This window comes from Adiantum capillus-veneris, chromosome 17, assembly GCF_014529385.1.
Source record: "Adiantum capillus-veneris isolate H3 chromosome 17, ASM1452938v2, whole genome shotgun sequence".
NCBI classification, from domain to species: Eukaryota; Viridiplantae; Streptophyta; class Polypodiopsida; order Polypodiales; family Pteridaceae; genus Adiantum; species Adiantum capillus-veneris.
In genome coordinates this window covers 153,368,959-153,385,799 of record NC_140947.1, presented here as the reverse complement: position 1 = coordinate 153,385,799, position 16,841 = coordinate 153,368,959, and the positions used below count along the sequence as shown (strand labels likewise).

At 45.4% G+C, this 16,841-nt stretch overlaps 1 protein-coding gene across 5 annotated transcripts in view; it reads left to right on the top strand.

The window, feature by feature from the left end:
- The window catches only part of LOC147438350 (isoamylase 2, chloroplastic-like), a 194,788-nt gene that overhangs the window by 119,959 nt on the left and 57,988 nt on the right, over window positions 1-16,841 (top strand). For all 5 annotated transcript variants that reach the window (XM_086487649.1, XM_086487650.1, XM_086487651.1 and 2 more), the window contains 4 exons: window positions 7,986-8,015; window positions 8,132-8,195; window positions 8,767-8,873; window positions 9,060-9,165. In XM_086487649.1, coding sequence (XP_086343775.1) covers window positions 7,986-8,015; window positions 8,132-8,195; window positions 8,767-8,873; window positions 9,060-9,165 — 307 coding nt within the window. The remainder of the gene's footprint in view (window positions 1-7,985; window positions 8,016-8,131; window positions 8,196-8,766; window positions 8,874-9,059; window positions 9,166-16,841) is intronic.

Sequence of the window (16,841 nt, the reverse complement as noted above, 5' to 3'; positions counted from 1 at the left end):
TTCTTCTTCCAAGAGTCTGCAGCTCGCTTGGCTGCAACCAGGGAGGAGGAGAAGCGTCTGCGACGGGGCATTGCTTCCTTACAGCAGATGCAAGAGCACCACCCAGACTGTCCTTGGTTGGAGGAGCAGATGCAGGAGGCTCGACATGAGCTGACTAGCATTGAGGAGCGGTGTCATGAGTTTGCCTTTCATTGGCAAGCATCTCAGAGGGCTGAGGTGGGCGACACAGTTATTGAGGAGTTCTTTGAGACTGTGGGACCTTGCCATGCGCACACCAGTGTCAGCAAGTTGAGGAGATCCGACAAGTGAGTTGCTTGAGGGAAAGATTAGTTTTTCTACATCCATGGTATGAGGATGTTACTCTATGTACAACAGATGCTTTATATCAGTAAGCAGATACACAGCATTGGGAAGATTTGTGTAGACTTGATCACAATCCAGATAGCTACACTTTACCACTTGATTAGAATAACTTTATCCCAAGATGTTTTTTGTGGTTTGCTGTGGGTTTTTCCCCATGATCTCATTGTACATCTTTCAGAGTTTCCCCATATTTCTTGTATATGGACCTATGGCCGATTTTATGTAATGCATAGGGTGAAAGCCCCTTTTCTCCCCCCCCCCCCCCCCCCCCCCCCCCCCCCCCCCCAACACACACACACACACACACACACAGATTTTAAGGTCCATTTGAGGCCGAAGTCGGCCTATGAGACAAATCAAATATACATGCGTGTATGTCCTTCATCTATCGGAAAAGAAAAAAAATCCCAACTGGTACAAAATAAGGATGAGGATAAAAGCCTTGGTTTTTTATGGGATCGGGGGGGGGGGGGGGGGGGAGCTCTAGTACTAGGGGTATGTGTGTCACGTGACACATCCAACCCTATGTGTCCGTGGACAAGCTACAACATGACCAGGGTTCAGTTCAGTCAAGTCAGTGTAGAATAGGAAGTGATCTGGCACTTTTGTGAGTCTGTTCGCAGACCGTGCATGTCCAGACACTTATATTAGATGCATATCCTCTGGTTGCACACAACATGACCATCAGATTCCAGTCAGATCCCATCAGTAGCATTTTTACAATGCATAGACCTATTTTCCCTATTTTTGACATTTTTCACTTATTATTTTTAAGTGACTTTTGTTGGAAAGTAGGTAGGGAAAATTGAGTAAGTTTGTATATAAGAAAACTAGAGTTAGCACTTTCTGGCAGAAGGGGCAACAGGAGCACTCGCTCAATAGGCAACTTCTCAGCAGAACATCAGATCAGCCTAGCGTTTTGCATTTGCAGAACAACAGGCGACAGATTTGCAGATTTTCAGCCCTAGCGTTTTTGCATCTGCATCATAACCTAGCGTTTTGCAAATCCACCGCGACGGAACATCAAGAAACCTCAGCGTTTTCAGTTTTCAGCCTTTAGACACCGTAGATCAAGTCCCGCACCTCGCAGATCTCACCTTCCCGCAGCAGATCCTCGCCACACGGTCAGTTTTCGCAAGGTTTACAGTTTCAGCCCGGAAAACGCAGATGCTGAGCATCTGCGTTTTCGGCGCATCGTCGTCGTACCGTCGTCATTGACATAGAGTCAGAATTCAGCAGATAGAAGATTTGCAGATTTCAGCCCTTAGAGTTTCCAGATTTCAGCCCATCTCGTCGTCGTCCTCATCATCGTCGACATCGTTGGCAAGTCCAAGCATTGTAGAGATTTGTGCAATCATAAGTAGACCACTCTCGCCATAGAGAGTGGGGCCTTCGGAGGAGGGTTTTACAGTGTCTCTGGTGTCGTATTCTCTTCTCTATCTCTCAATTTCATGCACTTCCATTCACTTTGTTTGTGTCCATTGCACTCTCTCACTAAAGGAACGAAAGGCTCTCCCTTCCATAAGTAAAAGGAACCTTGAGCACAGTTCGGAGTACTCATCTTGAGCAAAGTTCAAACATTCATTCCGTTGCACCTCACAATGTGCATGTCTATATGCTCAGGTAGTACAACCATGCAAATGCATCAAGCTAGCTAGCTCCATTCTGTTTTAATAGGGGGGTGAGCCATCGTTTGGGCTTGTCTCTCCTCAATAGCTCGGCGCTCGGGTCTGGATCCCCTCAATCTGTTCGTAGTGTGGTCGGGGGGCCCGATATCCAGTAACATGTGGGCATCATCTGGCCCGGCTCGTCTCAGCCTACTCAAGAGTCACTCCCCTTGGTGGATCTAGAAGTGGAGGGGGTGTGGTCATCTGGAAAAAATCTGTAAGCTGTGACTGTCCCCCCCTTGTGTCTTTGCGGTTGGGTGTAGAAGTGTGTCTGTATCTCCGGCAAGTAGCGCCCCAACTTGCCCTCTGAAAGGGTAGTCTGCCCTCTGAAAAGTGACTGGTATTTGCCTCTAATATCATCGTAAGCTCTGCATCTGCAAACAAAGTGCTCCTCACTCCACCTCCTCTCTGCATACTCTGCAGACTCTCTCCTCCCTGGGAATGGCATGGGCAGCGGGTGCGCCCCACCCCTATCTCTAGCCTGTGTGATGATACTGTGAGTTGACTGATCGCCACTCATGAGCTGTGTGGCATGTAAATGTCCTTATAGTGGGGTCGTTGTATGAACGTACGGTAAGGAAATGATCTCTGTAATGTGACATCCTCTGCTGAAGGGGAGATGTGATCCAAGTCTGTGTGCCAGAGATCTTGTTGGAGCACTATGTTTCTTTCACTACGTGAGAGATGAACCTGGGGTGAGTCGGGGTCATGCTAGAAAGGTGGCAAGCTCTCAAGATCAAGGCCATGTGCTCCGAATCATACTCTAACATGTGAGTACTTGTCACAAACTGCTGACATATCAAGCCTTTGAAGAACAGAGGCGATTTGCAGATCTCGGCCGAGGGGCCTAAACCCTAAGAAGAAGTCCTACCAACTTATGCGACCCTGTCGGATGGGGCCCAGAGGACCTAAAGATCAAAGCGGGACCAACACACACACACACACACACACACACACACCTTGGTACTATAATTACTCTGGTTCTTTTTTCCCTCCTCCTATATATCCCCCCTCCCCCCCCTTCTTAACCCTCATTAAACTTGTCGGACATCAATGGGATACTGCTCACAAAAAGCCAGTAATGGGCTACGGGACTATACCCTTCCATAACAATCATAAAGTATGTCTCTCCTTGAATAACGAGCGTGAGTAAAACGCCGGGTTCTCATTACTTCTGGTAGGCGGCCTGCGCTTCCTGGCTATGAATCTCGCCTTGCAATGCATTCTGTGCACCGCTTGATGACACCACACAACAGGGCGGCTCGCCTTTCTCATCGTTCACGCTCGGGAACAAGCAGTCCAACCTCTATAAATAAGGTGAGGGCGCACCTTGCCCCTCACTTAGCCTGTGTTTATTTTCTGTTGTTTTGACTAAGGGGATTTACCGCCTGCTTCACGTTTCGAGCTATGGAGCTCACTACTCAAGCTTCTCAGGTTTTCTTCTAGGCTTTTTTCATACCTCACGCCTGTGTTTGAGTAAAAATCTCTAAGGAAAGTCGCTTCAAACATTAAGGAAGATGGTTCGACAGTCATCTACTTTGATTATTAGTTGTTTCTAGTAGCATAACATATGGTTGCTACTGCTTGCATTAGCTCTCAAAGCATGCAGTAGAGTCGTATTGTCTATAGACAATCTTTTTCGGCTTATATTTTTAGGGGTTCTACTTGACTGGTTTTTTTCGGTAGTATTCTACTTAAGTGGTTTTTTTCGACAGTTATCCACTGTGGCTCTTAGATCTTGTAGCAAGGCATTTGATTGTTAAATGCTTACCTAATTTAATTTGTTAGTTAAAGAGGTTGACTATTGGGGATTTCTGTCGACTGGTTTTTTGAGGAAAAACTGCGCATCATCTGGCATCTCTCGGATTCTCTTGGCTTTGTTCAAGCCGCTACAGGTCTTGACGACTGCCGACTTAACTAGTTTTTTTTTTTTTTTAAAGGGGGAGGAGTTTATTCTTTGAAATAGTTACACTCAAAATCAACTTTTTTGGCTCTAATTTACCCGCTGCAGGACTTTGCAGGCTTAGCTTAGCCAAACACTACAGTTCTTTGTGTAATGCTAATAACTTGGGATTCTGAAGGTAAGTATATAATACATTTGGCTTTGGCGTGAAGCTATGGATGGTGATCTATGAGTGCACTTGATATAAATGGAACCTTGGGTATTGAAACCTCGTTTTTGCATCAAAATGGTGATGATCTCTGTCGAACACTTACATGGATACTTTTGGTCTTTTCTTTGGTGAACTATGGCCACACTTGAACTTGTGTAAAGTACTTTCCCTCACGATTTCATATGAGGAGAAAGTGTTGGGGTTTTTTTAGCCCATCTAGTACCCATGGCTGTGGAAACATGAAGGTGTCTTAACTCAAACAGGGCCGAACATTATCGTACTTTATTGGATGCTAATGACTTAATAGAAATCTTGGGAGTTTGAAGGTAAGTATATGGTTGATACTCTCAGCTTTGGCATAAATATTGGGCTATGGCTCGTGACATGAGGTTCCACTTGGTAAAAATGGAGTTTTTTGATACTCTATTTGATTGGTAAGTATATGGTTGCTACTGTGGGCTTAAGCATAGCTACCGAGCTATGGCTAAACAAGTAAACTTCACTATATTAAAAAAAATAAAAATTTGGTGGACTTCACCACTCAGATTAGAAGGTAGATTGTACCACTCATTTTTGGAAGAAATAGGTAAAGAGTGCTAAACATACAAATTCTAATAAAAGACCTAGCTTGTCTAAAGTAATTAAATTCTGTAAAATGGACATGGATAACAACTGATATGGTCCATTGATACCTGTAAAACACATCCAAGGCTAACTGAATTGTTGTCTTGTTTGGATGGATGAAGGGTTTTCTTTTCTTTGGCAAGCAACCTTACTTTAATGAAGTACTCACTGAGGAATGGGGAAGTTCTTTTACTACTGGTCTTACTGAAAGAGGATCTCTTTCCTACAATCATTGTACCTAAATAATTTTGATACGTAGTTATTTTTGTACATATCAGTTCATTATTCCTTGGCCAGCTGTCTTTTGAATGTAAAAATTCAATTATGTCTTATTAGTTAAGATTTAAATAGCTACATACACACACACACACACACACAAAGCGAATTCAGATGATGACGTGGCAACTAGTATGGATTTTCGCGTTTTGTGTTGACAGGTGCTGACATGGCAGCCGGTACGGATTTCCACGAATTAACTGACAGTTGTTGACGTGGCAGGTGTACAGATTTTTGTAATTCGCACTAATAGCTTTTTGGGTTCATTGCTTTTGGACCATATGCTTTTGAGTTTATAGCTTTTCATATAAACTGCGTTTGAGTGACCAAGGGCCTCTAAATATGAACTATGGGCTCTCACTCTAGCATTCTAGTGCGGGCAGATGCAGAGCAAGAGCCACAGAGTGTACCTTGTTTGAGCAATATAAAGAAATACCGAAAGGAGCGCCATGGTTTGGGGCCAGTATTCTCTAGGGTGGAATTCCGCCGCTCGGTGTCGCGTGTGCTCTCTGTCTCTCTCTCTTTCAGTTCAGTGGTTATTGAAGTGCTAAAAGTCTGTTCAGTCTGTTCTTTTCTATTGGCATGTGGTGCCGTCCTCGTGATAGTACCAAGCTCTGTCATATCCAGATTCTGCTATTTATATGGCTGACTCAAATGCTCGCCATGCGAGTCTGTCGGCCGGCAGCTCTCTCACTCTCTGGATAAAGTAGATCGTCTGAAAGAGTGCCTCCATTGTCATGGGCAGGGAAGCAAGCTCTGCGTTGATGATGTTCTGTGGCATTGTGTGCTTGCCTCAGAACAGGCGGGAGATCATATATATTTGTGGTCTCTCGATTCGCATCCACTGGCTATTTGTCAATCCGCGTGCCCACACTGCTGCTGCGTACATCAAGGGTGGGGTGACCAATGTATCAAATAGCCAGCCCTTTGTGCGGGGCTCCTAAAATGTGCCTCATGACATCTCCACTCTTAACATGGTCAAAGCTGCATATCCTCGGGTGAGTCTGTCAGTGGCAGCTTGTGCCATGGAGAAGGGTCCTTCTCTGCTAGTGAAGGTGACTCCCAGGTAGACGTAGGAGGTGACCACCTCAATTGGGCCTCTTGCTGCTGTAAAAGTGACCGCTTGCTAGATTGATCTGGAGGTGTGGAAGATCATGCATGACCTTGGTCTTCCCAAGGTTCACTGACAGTCCTCTGTGTGTACTGAACTCATCCAAGGCGCGCAAATGGCTCTCTAAGCCCTTTGTTGACTCTGAAATCAAAACAATGTCATCAGCGTAAAGTATAATGTGGATTGGGGTACCTACTAGGTTAGCTCCTGCTCTTGCTCGTAAGATGTAATCGGAGATCTTGTCGATGTAGAGTCCAAAGAGGGTCGGGGAGAGGAGGCATCCTTGCTTGACACCAATGTGCTAGCAATAGACTCTGACAAGCCGCCTTGACAACGAACTCTTCGAGTCACTCTCTTGTAGAGCATAGATATCCCATATCATCTCTGATGGTATCCCCAGACTCTGAAGCCGCCCAAAGAGCCTCTCCCGTGGGATTGTACCAAACGCTTTACGGCAATCCACAAAGCAGCAGTAGAGTTTCTTCTTCCGCACCTTTGTCCCATTAATGAGGCAACATAGAATGAAGTTGTGGTCGATGGTGGAGAAGGTCTGTCAGAACCTTACTTGGCCAGGAGCCCATAGGCCCTCATTTTCTCCATATGAATTGATCTCAGCCTCAAGTACTGCCCCATATAGCTTGGCCATTGCACGGCCTATTATGATAAACCTATAGTTCCTTGGTCCAAGGTGTCCTCAGATTTGTGGATTGGCACAATGGTGTCCGTATGGGGATGGTTTGTTCTCCCCATGCCTCTCCATCTCTGTAGTAGCAAATCCGGAGCCTGAGGGGGGGACATAGCAAAAGGCAATGTAGATGATCTTGTTCCATGATAGTTCAAAGCAAATCCAAAGGTAGCGTGCATGCGGGTTCCGTGCTACAATTTGTATCCTGCTCTGGAGTCCCTGTCTGAAGAGTATAGCCACCCCACCCGACCCTCGTGTAGTGTGTTGGCGAATACTCCCCCGATGTGAGGACTCCCACTGAAACCCATCTTCGGTAGACTCCGCTCTGGGCTCTCATGTGTCTCTGTCAAGAGAATGAGGTCCCGTCCTCTCATCACCTCCTCAAGTCTCTCTGGGTGTGTCCATAGATCCCCGTTGCAGTTTCAAACTGCAATGTGGGATTCCTCATGTGTCTCATAGGCCGCGAGTCCCTACGCGATGGTCTTGCCATCGATGATGATGCGACCATCTCGGTATAGCGCCTTCTTCCCTTCTTTGCGAGCTTTTTTGACTGTAGGCATGCATGCGCAGTGGTGGTCTTGTTGCATCTTTGTGAGGTCGTCCCATGGTAGATAGGTGGGCCCTCTAGCCCTCTTAGGATGGCCTTCTTTTGAATGAATGAGGTTCAAGATTCCTCAGAGGGGAATTGGAGGATGAGGTTCTTTTCTGTAGGTCTTTGCCAGCTCTCCAAGCTTTGGAGAAGGGTAACTCCTCGTCTTCCTTGTACCCGAGCTTCCTGCATAGCGCTTTCCTATCTCTCTCTGGTGTGGACCCCTCCTCTTCTTTGATGCCAGTCACTTGTACATTGAGGCGGCGGGCTTGTTGCATCTTCTTTTCCTCAATGGTTGTGTGTATGATGAGCGCCTCATCTATTTGGGCTTCCGCTCTTGCCTTCTTTTTTATATTCTTCTCGACTACTTCAATCCATCCTTCCTTGGTGGCCTCCAATTTGTCGTCGATGCTTGGGCGAGCGCGCGCGCACACACACACACACACACACAAAGAGAGAGAGAGAGAGAGAGAGAGAGAGAGAGAGAGAGAGAGAGAGAGAGAGAGAGAGAGAGAGAGAGAGAGAGAGAGAGATTTACTTTTATTTGTTTGAGCAGTGCAAGTATAGAAGCTGACTCAGAGCGAAGGTATATACTTCAGCATCAGTTGGAGACGAATTTGAAAGTAAAAAGTGTGTTCTAAATATAAACAGTTTTAAGTTCTAGATGCAAGCTTATTACAAAAAATGTTGAGACCTTTGCAGCTGGAATTGTGGAGAAGAAGGGCGTACTTTGAAGCAAGGAGTGTTGAATATTCGGGTGAAACAGGTCTGCCCTGCAAGCTTTTGTCTAGTTGTAAAGCTTTGCTGTGAATGTGTGAAGTGCACATCCATCCGTATCCTTGGGCAGAAACTATTGTGTTATTTAAAAAGGATGGTGTTTTGTTTGTAATGGAATTTGAAATGGGAATGGAGAACAATCTCCAAGAAAATTTGCCATTTTTTAAAGATATAGGCTAACCAATTGTCATTAAACAGATAAGTCAAGGCAGTAACACTGACATGATATGTTTTAGAGGTTTTTCAAGCTTCTATCTGTCTCTTTCGAGATCCAGACCTCAAGTCCATTATGTTGAGTGAACAAATGAATGATGTGTTCAACTTTTGTGTTGATTGACTGGATCACAGTGTTGTTAAATGCCAATACTAGAAACCAAATGAAAAACGGGGTGTTTTCTTAGACACTATGATAGATGTATATGGTCTTGCAAAATGTATTTCTTTGGAATCAAGGGAAATATTGCAATAAATGATCTGTGTGGAGTTCCTGCAGTTATCTTGTTTGAAGGGAACTATGTATAGTATTTTTCTATCTTCTGAGTGAGGGTTCTCTTTAGCAGGTTCGGAATTATTTGATGTGCCTATTCTTGTCTCAAGGTATCCCTGTTCTCAATATGGGTGACGAATGTGGACTGTCAAAAGGTGGATCTCTGTTAGTAGACCAAAGGTGAAGCTTACTTTGTACAGTCTTTTAAAATGATTGCAGTTTCCTAAGTAGCTGGATCACAGATTCAAAAGTAGTCTGCCCATTGTTTTTGTTTGGCACTTTCTCTACTGTGCAGACCATTGTTTAATCTGGTCTCATATGATTGTTCCTGTAATTTTCAAGTTTCTCTTCTTTTCTACCATGCAGGAGATATTACAACTGGGATGGTTTAAAGCTTGATTTTGGAAAGCAGACATCTCACTTGATAGCTGCACTAGCCTCCTTTCGGTCTCGTAGAAAAGATCTTTTTCAGGTAAGCTACGCAAATGTCAATACAATAATTGACATTTGAAATTCTGCCTACTTAAATAGCGTCTTCTAAAGGCCGAATCGGCCTGTGTGACAGAACGGTGTACATGTGTGTGTCCTTTGGGTATCCAGAGAATAGACGAAAGTGCCAAAATTGAACATGCTATAAATAGACTGAAGCGGGGGTGTGTATACATGCATGTGTAGGAGGTATGGGGGGATGGAGCTCTAACTCTAATGGGAGGGAAACTATATGCACAGGGAGTACAACCATGATATGCAAAGATTGGTGAGCTCCATCGGTACCAAACTATGGGTGTAGTGAAGAGTTCCCGCAGCATACTAGCAGGGTCTAAGAAAGCTTGCTCTATCTCCCTCTCTCTAATAGAGAGAGAGAGAGAGAGAGAGAGAGAGAGAGAGAGAGAGAGAGAGAGAGAGAGAGAGAAAGAAAGAAAGATTTTTAACGTCTATGTCAGGCCGAAATCGGCCTATGAGACAAATCAAATGTACATGGTGTGTATGTCATCCGTCTATCAGGAAGACAAATGAATGAAACAAAACTGATACAAAACTGAACTGAATGTAGGTAGTGGAGTATCTGAGGAGGGATGGAGCTCTATCTCTAGGGGTATATGCATGTCTATATGCTCAAGGTAGTACAATCATGAGAATGCATCAAGCTATCTAGCTCCATCCTGTACTAATGGGGGGATGTAAGATGTGGTACATGGGCGGGTCTGGTGCCAAGGCTACCCGGATGAAAGCTGTCGGGTCGGCCCTCATCTGAGCTACTCGCTCCTCAGTGGCACGGCGCTCCCGGGCTCGGATCTCCTCGATCTGTCGGTGGTGGGAGCTCGCGCCCCTGTAGCCTGTGACTCGTGGTCGTCGTCTAGCTCGGCTCACCTCCGCCTGTGAGAGTGTCACTCCCCTCTGAGTGTCTGGTGAGGTAGGGGCGGCAATCCTCTGAAAGAAGTCTGTGAGCTGCGACTGTCTCCCCTCTGTCTGTGTAGCTGTGTGTGGCTGTAGTAGTGTGTCCCGATGGCTCTGCATCTCTAGTAAGAAACGTCCGAGCTGTCTCTGATCTCGAGAGTCCATGATCTCTCGGAGAGTGGGCTGTCCTCTGAATAAGGCCTCATACCTGCCTCTGATCTCAGTGTATGCTCTGCATCTACATACAAAGTGCTCCTCACTCTCCACCTCCTCTGCGCAGGCTCTGCAGACTCGCTCCTCCCTGGGAACACCAGTATGTCTCCCGATCTCAATCTCTAACCTGTGTGAAGCCACTCTCAGCTGACCAATCGCCACTCGTGAGCTATGTGGCATATATGTGTCCATATAGCGTGGTCTCTGTATGAACCCCCCAGACAATATGGTGAGAAACTGGTCTCTGTAATCTGACATCCTCGTCCCCAAGCCAGGTGACTCCCAGACTCTCCTAGTGTATAGCTGCCACAGATCCTATCTCAATACCAAGTTCCTCTCACTGCGAGAGAGGTGAACATATGGTGAGTGGGGGTCGTACTGGAATGGTGGTAGGCTCTCCATGTCAAGACCGTGTCCCTCAAACCATGCTCTGACCTGTGAGTACCATGCTCTCTCATGCCCACTCTCTGATAGTTGTATAGCTGCCTCAGATGCTCTACGAGTAAGTCTGTCAGGAGGTAGCTCTCTCATCCTCTGGATGAAGCAGACTGTCTGGAAAAGTGCCTCTACAACCATAGGTGGTGTGGCGAGCTCGGCTCTAATAATGTCACGTGGCACTGTCTTCTTGCTGCGGAGCAAGCGTGAGATCATACATACCTGTGGCCTCTCAAGCTGTGTCCACTGGTCAGCTGTCAATCCTGGTGCCCATACTGCCGCCGAGTACATCAGGGCCGGGGTGACTAAGGTGTCGAAAAGCCACCCCTTCGTGCGGGGCTCCTGAAAGTGTGCCTGGTGGCATCTCCGCTCTAGCATGGTCAGAGCTGCATATCCTCGGGTGAGCCTGTCAGCAGCAGCCTGCCTCATAGTGAAGGGTCCTGGTAGGCTGGTGAATGTGATGCCAAGGTAGACATAGGAGGTGACTACATCAACCTGTCCTCCTGCTGCTGTGAAGGTGGCAGCGCTCCTCACTGCACTGGATGTGTGAAAGATCATAACCTTGGTTTTGCCAAGGTTCACAGTCAACCCCCTATGTGTGCTGAATTCGTCCAAGGCCTCAAGATGGCGTTGCAAGCCCTCGGGTGACTTTGAAATCAACACAATATCATCAGCATATAACATGATGTGGACCGGAGTACCTGCCAAGTCGCTCCCCTCTCCTCTTGCTCGCAGTATGTAGTCGGAGATCTCGTCGATGTAGAGCCCAAAGAGTGTCGGGGAGAGTGGGCATCCTTGCTTAACACCAATGGTGCTAGCAATGGTCTCTGAAAAACCGCTTGGGCAACGAACTCGACCTGTCACCCTCTCGTAGAGAGCATATATGGCCCAAATCATCTCTGTTGGTACCCCAATGCTGTGAAGGCGCTGGAAGAGTCTCTCGCGTGGGACTGTGTCAAAGGCCTTGCGGAAATCCACAAAGCAGCAGTAAAGCCTCTTCTTCCGCGCCTCTGCCCCATCAATGAGGCAGCGCAAAGAGAGAGAGAGAGAGAGAGAGAGAGAGAGAGAGAGAGAGAGAGAGAGAGAGAGTTCTATTATCGTCCTGGGAGGTCAAATATGACCTTTGGGACCAAATGAACATGTCACGTGGTGTGAGTGGAGTTCATAAGTGACTCTCGATGCTCAAAAATGGCTGAAATGAGCGTCGCAATAGAGAGTCCACATTGTGGTTGGGAGAGGAAGGTATGTAGGGAGAGATCATGGCTGAATATATGGGGAAAAGAGGACCTAATGTGGTCAAAAGCTGAGCACTCAAGTAGTGTGTGGTACTCACTCTCTCGCACTCGACGAGGGCATAAGGTGCAAAGTCTATGACACTCCTCGCCAGTGCCCCAACGTCCTGTCTCGCAGCGTAGAGAATGGGAGCTAAGACGAATGGAGGCAATGGTGCGGATCGCACTCAACGGGATGGGCTCAAGGATGTAGGAATGGGTTCGGTTACCTCGTTCCGAGAAGAAGAGAGATTTATAGTTTGGGGCAACGTGTGTGGTGTAATGGCTGAAGCGAGAACCTCCGGATTTCTCCCAAGCCGTGATACATTGGCGTTGTAAGTAGGCCTCATTAACTTGGGAGTCGATCGACGCATCCTTGACCAAGTGACATGCATCCCATCTTCCAAACCATTTCTTGATATCAAGCATCCACCCCGAACTTAGTATTTTGCTCTTGCATGTCTTTTGAACCATTTGACTTGCTTCATATGCGATTCTAGGAAGTCGATGCAAAGGGCCACGTTGTGTCTTACGCATGTACTCCACAACCCTTTGCATGCCCAAGACCTCAATGGGAAGCAATCCGGACTCAAGAAGTAAGAGAATGTAGGGTGTTTGTGTCTTGACTTGGAGAAAGTTGGTGAGAAAACGCTTTTGGACATTCTCAAACTCTTTCCAAGTAGACTTCCCGATGCTTCCACCCCACACCTCCACTCCATAAAGAAGCACCGGTGTCACCAATGTGTCAAAGAGGTACTTTTTGAGAGCCCAACACTTGATCTCTCCTGCATTGCACATGTTCTCAAATGCATAATAGGCCCTCTTTCCGGCTTCCAAGCGACGCATTGCACAATCCTTCCATTTATGATTGGATGGAACCTCAAGGCCAAGGTACTTGAAGTGATCTACCACTTCAAGTTTCTCATTGTTATATACAATGCATGGATTTTCATCATTGAGAGTCTTTACAAGCATAACCTTGGTTTTGGATCCATCACGATCAGCCCGCTATGTAGGCAAAAGCGTTCCAAGACACTCATAAGCTTTTGTGCATCTTCTAAGGTATGCGCCAAGAGCACTACATCATCGGCATACAGCAAAAGCATGATCACCGCATTTCCAATCTTAACCTCTTCTATGCCTTCTTGCTGCATAAAGTCAAGAACCATGCATTCCAATTCATCAATGAGTAGCCCAAAGAGGGTTGGGGAAAGTGGGCATCCTTGTTTGACACCAATAGTGCTTGCAAAAAATTCTGAAATTCCATCTCCCATACGTAATCGACATATCACTTTTTGGTAGATGCAAAAGACTGCATACATAAATTCTCTCGGCACTTGAAGGCTTTGCATACGTCTCCAAAGATTTCCTCGCGGTACCATGTCAAAAGCTTTCTTGAAATCCACAAAGCAACAATACAACTTTTTTCCTTTCAATCGAGACGCTTCCATAAGAACTCGAAGAGTGACAAGGTGATCAATAGTGCTATGATGCTTTCGAAAACCGGCTTGGCCAAGTGCACGTTTGCCATTCTTTTCAGCCCATTCACTTATCTTCATCTCCATGATACATCCAAATAACTTTGCCATTAAAGAACCAACCATTATAGTGCGATAGTTGTTTACATTGTTTACATCTCCTCCTTTGTGCAAAGGTTTGATCCAATTTGCACTCCAATCATGAGGCATGCCATACTGAAGTGCAAGGTTAAACATATCGCATATCCAATATCGTGTTTTCTTGCTTGTCCATTTAATCATTTCAGCCTTGACACCTTGAAGGTCACCTGCCTTGCGAGTAGCAAGTTTCTCAAGCGCGCGGCATACATCTTCAATGGTAAAGAAGGGAGACATAAACGGAAGGGAGCTACAACACTCCATCTTATCAACATTGGGTTGCTCATAGAGGTTCTTACAATGCATATACATATCCTCAAGAGTCAAGTCACCAAAGCTCTCAACGCGCTTGCCTTTTAGATTTTGCCAAAACTTGCCACATGCATGTACTTTCTCTTGTGCTAAAAGAAGTTGTTTTTCGACTTCCCACCTTCTCCTCTTCTTTTGAACAAGTGCTTTGTATGTGTGTGAACATTCCAAGTAAACTTCCTTGTCTTTGATTGCATCCAATCTTAGCAAGTGTTTTCGGGCTTGACTACATTCCATGTCAAACCATTTCTTCTTGGTGCTACCCTTCTTAGACCTTTTGCAAGACATGTGTTTCACCGAAAAGCATTCCTTCGCACAAGAGAAAATTACTTCTTTGAAAACTTTCCACTTGCATTCTAATGTTGGGCTTTCTTGATGCTCTATCATGCTTAACATTTGGTCCACCATATCAGCATATATAAGTGCTCGTTTGAAGTCTAGACGTAGGTACAAATGATTCACATCATGATTGGAGGCTACATGCTCGGGCTGTTTACCACACTTGAGGTCAATACATAACATCCTATGATCCGATTCCGGATTCCATTCACCAAGTGTAAAGCTTTGTATGCATTCTAAAGTGGCTTCTGAGAACAACATATAGTCAATCACGCTAGCACCGTTGTGCTTTCTACATGTAAAGTCATTGGTGCCTTGCCATAGAGATACACCATTTGCAATGAGCATTCCGGTACTATTGCACATATGTAGAAGTGACTTTCCATAGTGATCCACTTCTTTTGCATCATTAGAACTTCGATTATACATGTATGAGTCATCCATTCTTCTTGAGACATGCGGCATGTCTACTTGTTGTGTGTCGTGTTGTAACATATTTGTGCGAGCATTCATGTCTCCAAAAACAATGACTTCACCTTGATCCTTGTAATGAGCAATGTCTTCCTCTAGTTCAACAAAGAGCTTATCTCTATCCATATTCAAGCAAGCATAAAGGTTTGAGTCATAGTGAAGAATGTAGCAACCGGCCACAAACATGACTTGACCATTTGGTGGGCTGATTTTCAGCCATAAGTAGCGTTTATACTTATCTTCTTTGACAATGGAAACATCTTTCAAACCCTTTTTGGTCATACATGCTACGCCTCCTTGGCCTCTTCGTTGCTTTGCATTTTTGGCCCACATCAAAGAATGCACATCGTATTTGTCAAATCCAAGAATTCGTTGCGCATCATGCTCCCATGTTTCGACAAGAAGTATCACATTGGAGTCATTGGTAAGCTCATCAATGTCAATTCTCGCATTCCATGGATACCCGTTACAATTCCAAAAGCTTATTCGCAAGCGTGAGTTGGTCTCATAGATCATGTGTCCCTATTTGTTGGGTGGACTTGCATCCTCCTTAAGTGGCTTTTCTTCTTGAGGTGATACCTTAACCTTCTTGCTTCTTTCCTCATATGCTTTGCGACATACATTTTGTTGCATAAGAGTGCGATCCTCATATACATTACAACTTGTTCCTTTGAGGTAGATCCAACCATTGTCAAGGATGATCTTTCTCTTTACCTCATCAGCCATGGTACATACAATAGGTCTTTCTCCCGAGCGAGGGACTCCTTGTTTCCAACTCGATGTGCACCATAAGCCATGATTCCTGACATGCCAAAGTGCGTAGCAAAAAACTCTTCAATAGCAACTTCAAGAGATTGGGGTGTTTCCATGCTTTCCTCCTTAATTCCACGAATGACGATGTTCTTTGAGCGTTTTTGTCGTTCGTGCAATTCTTGAGTGTCCACATTCTCTACATTCTTTGCTTGGACAACGGCTTGCGTGATAGGAGATGTAGAAACCACATTATCCTTACATATATCAGCCCATGATTTGGATGCATTTCTCATCTCACATACATCATGTCCTATTGTATCTATTGTTTCCTCTTTCAATACATGATCACTCTCAACTTTGCTCAAGCGCTCTTTCAATACATTCATGTCAACAAGAGAGCGTTTACATTCTTGAACTTCATTCTCAAGATGCATCAAGCGTGTTGTTTGCATTTCAAGAACCTTCTTGAATTGCTCATTCTCCACAACGAGAACTCTTAAAGTACCATTCTCCATTGCAAGTGCGCGCAACTCTTCACCTTGTTTGTGGACGGTTTCTTGTAACGAGATCAAGTAAGCCATGATCATTGCTTCCGTTGTAGATGATGTGGTTGGATTAGCATCCAAATTCCTTGGAGATTTTGCATCATTCTCCATGGCGAGTGTGGCTTTTCCATGGCGAGTGTGGCTTTTCCACCCTTGCGAGTTTTGTCTGACATTGCCTTCAAGTCGGCAACAAAAACGCAATGTTTTGACAGTTTTTTCAGTTCTGAGATGCTGTTACAGCAAAGCCTTCCATTACACAGAAAAATTCTGTCTTTACATCAATGCGTAGAGAGAGAGAGAGAGAGAGAGAGAGAGAGAGAGAGAGAGAGAGAGAGAGAGAGAGAGAGAGAGAGAGAGAGAGAGAAATGAAATGTTATATTAACGTCTTCAAAAGGCCAAAGTGACCTATGAGACCAGAAAGTTACAATGTGGTGGATCTGATACAAAGTCAGAGTAACAAGATGAAAAAATGACAGAATGACAAAATGACAAAATAAAATACTATGGAATCCTAAACTGCTAGGTGTGGACTAAGCAGCTAAACAACTAGCTGGGATAGCTAGATCACAGGAGATCCAGCATCGGTCGCTGGCAGATCTCATCAATCTCCTCCATGGTCGGTATTCTGACCGGGCGTTGTGCATGTCGAGCTAAAGTGACCCGAATCCTCTGATGCAGCCTCTGTCGATGCTGTGTAGTCCTCTGCAGTCGTGGGCGTCTGGATCTCCCTAGCTCAGTCGGTCGGTTGATCAGTATGCCTCTTGTGTAAAGCGACGGGCTCTGCTGTGGTAGTAACTC